The 6,000-nt window shown below is 39.7% G+C and overlaps 1 protein-coding gene across 1 annotated transcript in view; it reads right to left on the bottom strand.

Annotated features, from left to right (window-relative positions):
* The window catches only part of Eml6 (EMAP like 6), a 251,167-nt gene that overhangs the window by 90,770 nt on the left and 154,397 nt on the right, over positions 1–6,000 (bottom strand). The window contains exon 17 of the mRNA XM_010615906.2: positions 2,990–3,083. Coding sequence (XP_010614208.1) covers positions 2,990–3,083 — 94 coding nt within the window. The remainder of the gene's footprint in view (positions 1–2,989; positions 3,084–6,000) is intronic.

Genomic DNA, 6,000 nt, shown 5'->3' with positions numbered 1-6,000 from the left:
TTTAGCTTTTTTTTTTTTTTTTTTTTTTTTGGTACCCAGGATCAAACTCAGGTCCTTGTGCTTGTGAGGCAGGCGGCAGCACCACTGAGCTAACCCCCTGGCCCTTGTTAAGCATTCTGATAACTGCATATTTTTGCCTAAGATCCCTCCTTAGCCAAACTGCTGAGGGGAAGCATGCCAAAAGTAGTCAGTCAGTAGCCTTCAAATTACAAAATAAAAAATTTTAAAGGTGTGTGTTTGTAGGGGAGTAAGGGGAATGTAATTCCATGTGAAGGCCCTGGGCTCAATACTCAGCACTTCTGATCAAAACAAAACAAAACAAAAAAAACCAGTCAGGATCCCTCATCCTCACGTTACCAGAGTAATGCAAACACAAATAAAGGAACACAGAAGTACTAGGTTAGTTTTCCCATTATTCTGCTCTGATAGACACCAACAATTGGTCATTTACTGCCCATAAAAGAGACTGCCCTTAGTTTCTGAATAACTTGTATAGTAGACAGAAATGTAAAAAACCTTTAAAATGAAAAAAGATTTAAAAATCTACTTGCAATGGAGGTGACTAAGGACACTTAAAAATTAACAAAGACGCAGAGATATTTTTCAAATAGATTGGACCAAATCTCAGAGATCTCATAAGACCTGTGTGTGCCAATTCTGAATTCCCCTGACTTGATAGAGAGTAGGCTCACTTAAACATTTTCACAAGTCAAGGGTGACTTCCAAGAAAGCAGTGTTGTGCAGCTGGCACATATCAGCACTGGGCACAAGCACTGTAGCAGCAATACCATCTCAGCTACCAACCTCCACCTTCGCCAGTGAGGAAATCTCACGTCCTGCATGACGGCACTGTTGTAGAACAATCACGCTGCCACAACACCACACTGGCTAGAAGCAGATTTGTTGTTAAGTCTTACTGTAAGCAATGACTGACTCTGAGAAGTGGCTCTGAGTTAGCCATTCTCTGGAATCAGGGGCCTAGAGGCAGAGCCTGCAGATGCCCAGTGGATAACTAAAAGCAGGATGAAGCTTGGATTGCCTTGATACGAGGTCAGATTCCAGCTCAGCTCTGCCGAAAGGTATGTTAATCACAAAAAGACCATCTGTAGTACAAAGTTCATTAGCCCTAAGTTTCCCCGGCTTATCACTCCCCCTTTCAAGACAGGAGACACCAAGATAAGAGTAACTAATTTTCAGGATTTGCAGTCATCCAATGACCAGCTTTTACAAGCCCAGTTTCAGATTTCCTGCAGCATTATCCAGAAGTTTCTAGTTATTATTCTCAGCCAGCAGCCACCGCAGTTCCAGGCAGAGGCTTGCAGCGCCCCATAACGAGGCCATCTCCCTAAATGGGGGCAATTATCTCATGTCCAGGAAGCCCCTTCCCCAACCAAGGAGGAGCTGTCATCTCATAATGGGAATCAAATTGCCCCCTCAAGCAAAGATAGCTCTCCATTGATGAACCAGTCCCCGAGATACTGATCAACCAGACATAGCCCGAGCAACTCCCCAGCTATGCAACCCCCAATCTTTACCTTGTTCCTCTTTTCTATAAAACCTTAAAAAGCTTCTCCCAGACCTTGATGACAGATCTTGGACTTCTTTAATCTGTGCATAGCCATATTGAGTAAAGCTTTTCTACCCTTCACCATGATTAACATTATATGGCAGGTGGCCAAGTGTGGACAATTGGGATCCCCAGAGCCACCCCAGAGCTTTAATGTTTCTGGCATGTAACTGGCGAGCCACCCATAGGGTAGAGGGTTTGCTAGCAGGAAAGGTGTATTTCTGCTGGATTTTTAGATGCAGAGATCTTTTCTGAGTTTATGTGGAAATGCATATAGTATGTTATCGAAAATATTAAACTAAGATTCAGTACTTAGTCTAGAAGGAAAGAGCTCTGATTAGGTTCTGAATCTGAGTATTGCAGGGAATTGGTCCAATAGTAAGGGGTACTAGAAAGACAGACCAAAAAAGAAACCACTAGGCAGGCAGATTTATGAGCTGTCATTGATGCCAACAATTCCATCTCAACAGCTCTCATCAGAAAAGCCTCATTTTTTTCTGAAGGTCAGCTGGAGTCCTTACAGCTCCATCTGCTGCTCTCCTCAGTCTTCAACAATTTGTAGATCTTCACTTATTAAAACAAATTGCCAAAACCATTCTTATTTAATATTGTAGAGGACAATATTAATTAAAAAAATAAATGATGGGATTCAAGGCAATCAACTTAAAATGCTTTTGTACCCCAAGATAGACAGGACGCTAGTAATGCAGGAAGAGCCAGTCAGATCTAATACCACGCCCAGACTACAAATTGCACTGCTGGGCCTTGGCTGGCAACTATGTTGACCTCTGACCGGGGGTGGGCACTCAGCTAAACTCAGTGTAAGTAGGAGTGGAAAGAAACGTTCAGACTTAGCACTGATTCAGCAGGCAGGGAGGCTGGGGTACTGGAGGACAGGTGGTCTATAAACAGCAGTCGATCCTGAAGATCTATTTATAAGACGGGAGAGATTAGGGAAACAATTTGCCTGCTCTCAAAGCGAGTGGCAGATGCACACGGTGGGGCCTCCTTTCCAGCACGCTGTAGCCTCATGACAAATGGTGCTTCTGACTCCAGTGACATTGACAATCCTTCACAGATGCTAAGACAGGAAAAACAAGTGGCGAGACACGAGCCCGAAAAAAGCTGTTTTTCTGCTGCTGGCAAAAATCTCTGACAGAAACAAAGCATATATAACTAAAACCAAACTGAGGAGGAGCTCTCCGGGAAGCATTTCAGAATTTTCCAATTCCCCACAACAAACATTAATGGTTCTGCATTAAGTTTGGCACCATGCAATAGTGCAGTGTGCTTTCTTCTGTGTTAAGCTTTCTACGAGAATCTCATCAGTTTGAAGATGAAATCTTATCAGAAAATGAAAAGTATTAACCTTTACTGAAGCACGATAGCAGCAGGAGACTGTAAGATCTCGCAGCTTCTTACCTGGTTGTGGCTATCTTTTCTCCCTTTTTCCAGTCCCAAAATACAATACTGTGAAAATCGTCTAAACCAACTGACACCAGACATTTTCCATCGGCTGTATAAAAACAACACAAATGTCAAATGACTCATTTCTTCCACAAAAAAATCAAAACATTTAACATACTGTAAGAGGAATAAGAAATTGACCTTTACGTTAGGCTCAAATATATTAACAATAACATATATAGTAAAGGAACCTCAAGAATGAACTGTGTAAACTAGCAATAGTTAAGGTCCTGTAACTGGTTGCTGAACTAAATCGCTGACCCAGCATTCCAATTAGAGACACAGGGCTATGGGAGAGCTTTACAGGTAGGTAACAAAAACCTTGTCTATTTTGTGATGGACAGGCCATATGACATTTACTAGAAGAGCTATTTGGCTTTGTGACTGAGTCTATTTTCAACTCTAAAAAATTGGATTCAATTTAACTACCCAGGATAAGAACATTATGAAACTAAATTTAACTTCCCAAGCTCCCTCAAAAGATGACTTTATAATTCTGTAAGTTTTAATTTCATCTTTTATTCCAAATTTAATGCACTGGTTACTGTGTAGGACATTTAGGAGCTATGAAAAAAGAAAAATTTAAGTTTTCCCAATTCTGGAAAATTGGGCCTACATTTGATGCATATCCTGTCCGTCATTTTCTCTACATAAATGTGCTTTGAAAAATAAAAACCAAGCTCATACCAAACACTTTATCATCTAATCTTTTCTCAGCTATCATATCATGAGCATTTCCCCTTATTACTAAATACTTACAACATTATGAATTGTTACTAGAATGTGGACATTTAGGCTGCTTTCCAATTTTTAAAATATAGTGAATATATAATTAAAAGTGAAATAAGAGTTAAATTGCTTTTCCCCTTCAAGATGAAACAGGTACGGCCAATAAGCTTTTCCTTTTCTGTCTCCTTAAAGGCCAGATACAAAGCAGCAGCATCTCAAGATCAGCAGTCCCATCCTCCATCCCAAAGCCCCAGCTGTGTGGTTGCTAGGAGACAGGTGATCCTGCTTCTTCCACATCAGTTTTACCAGGGTGTCTTTACACAAGACCAGCCATTAGGGTGCAGAAACAGAAGTGTGAGAGAAACCGCCTCTCTCAGGTCCACTGGTCCACTTAGCATTTCAACTGCTACTTTCAAAGACAAGCCTGGGGCAGACCCCAAATTATTGTGACCAGGTAAACTAAAGGAAACTATGTCAAATTTGAATTTCAGATAAGCCAAAAATAATTTCTCAGTATAAGTTCCATACAATTTTTATATCTGTATTGCATATTTACATTTAAAATTATTTGTTCATCTGAAGTTAAACTTTAATTGAACCACCTATATTTGCATGGCTAGATCTTGGAAACCAACCTCGAGTGCTAACCTATGCCCATGGTGTGAGTGCCCTTACTTGTGCCAGAGACCCTAACCAAAAGGAAATTGTGGTCTGCTGTTCTCTGGGGGTAAGAAGAAGAAGAGAAAAGAAACTGGCTTAACAAATCACATCCTCTCCAACCTCTGACCATTACTAAGTCTGAGACACGGATTTAAAAGTTAGGTGAAACCTTTTTTTTTTTCTGTATAGGGGATTGAACCCAGGACCTTGTGCTTGCAAGGCAGGGGGCAGCACCACTGAGTTAAATCCCCAGCCCTACCTTTTAAACTAGTAGACTAGGGTATCTGACGGAGACATTAACACTTTCCCAAATGATCCAATCATCAGCAGATGATACTACAAACAACTAATGATAAGTCATTATACTTAAATGCTATCAGAATTAAATTGAATAAGGTCTTGTTTATGCATTAGGGAGAAGGGACTTCTCCCTAATGGTAATGACTTCCTATTCATTACCAACATTATTATTTTTTCCCTCTCTCTTGGTATGGCCTAGTTATGTTAGCAAGCCTTGGTATTTTATTATTTTGATGCTTTTTCTCCCTTTTCAGATTGCACAGTCTTTCAAGGCTCAGAGTAATCATATCATGCTTCCTTTGTCATCCTTACAATGAGCTGATTTTCACTGAATGCTGATAGTGCTGGTGACATAGAGAGTGATAAGGAAGATAAATATGGAATGTGCCTGTGGGCAGTATTAAGAGAAAGGAAATGTACTATGGTACACAGCTATAAAAGTTTAACTGTTTCAATCATTCCTTTCAAAAATATTGCACAAATATTTAATGTATTTTTCTGTATCCATTAATTCTACATTTCTGGTTATGTTTTGAAAGCCGTGAATCTGTATTAATATATCCCTCTTGGGATGCAAGCATTCATGCATTTAAAATGATAGTTATTCAAGTTTTATGTCTTCTGAAAAAGGCCTATTGGCAGGCTGATTTTGTGGGTTAGAAGGCGTCTTCTTTTTAGAATTTCTACAGTATCCCATCAACCTCTCACCCTTATGTGAGAGCATTCTGAATGGATAGCCATCAAAGAATCAGTACAAATTCAGAGGTACCTTAACAACCGTGCCTCTGTTTGGAGGTGACTTTTCTTTAAACCCTGCAGGTGTAAGCTATTTATTTCTGCTTACCACACATTTTGGAAATTTAATTGGCCACCTTTTTATCTTTTTTCTCGGCTTTTATTTCCCCTGAACAGACTTGACCTTAGCTTTGAAAATCTACTGTCCCCTTGACCAGTTAGGGTTGTTGTTTTTGGGTTTTTCCTGTTTGTTTGTTTTTTCTTTCCTTTGGCCGTATTTTTAGAAAATAGGTACTGTCCTTTCAGATCTTTCCAGTCACAGTATGCATTAATTATGGATGGATGTGACAGTCCAAAAATAATTCGAAGGCACTAAATGTCAACAGTACAGGGCAAATTAGAAAGAGAAAATTTTTATTCAGACAATTACAAGTTGGTCCTATTCAAGGTTCATAAAAAATGCATAGGTTTTCTCAACTGATCACAATGAAATCAAGCTGGTCTTAGATGTGCTCATATTATGGAAATCAGTATTATTTCAT

This window comes from Fukomys damarensis, unplaced genomic scaffold (assembly GCF_012274545.1).
Source record: "Fukomys damarensis isolate Sample0158 unplaced genomic scaffold, DMR_v1.0_HiC HiC_scaffold_2, whole genome shotgun sequence".
NCBI classification, from domain to species: Eukaryota; Metazoa; Chordata; class Mammalia; order Rodentia; family Bathyergidae; genus Fukomys; species Fukomys damarensis.
Note: the sequence above shows the minus strand (reverse complement) of the source record. Positions and strands in the feature narration are given on the sequence as shown.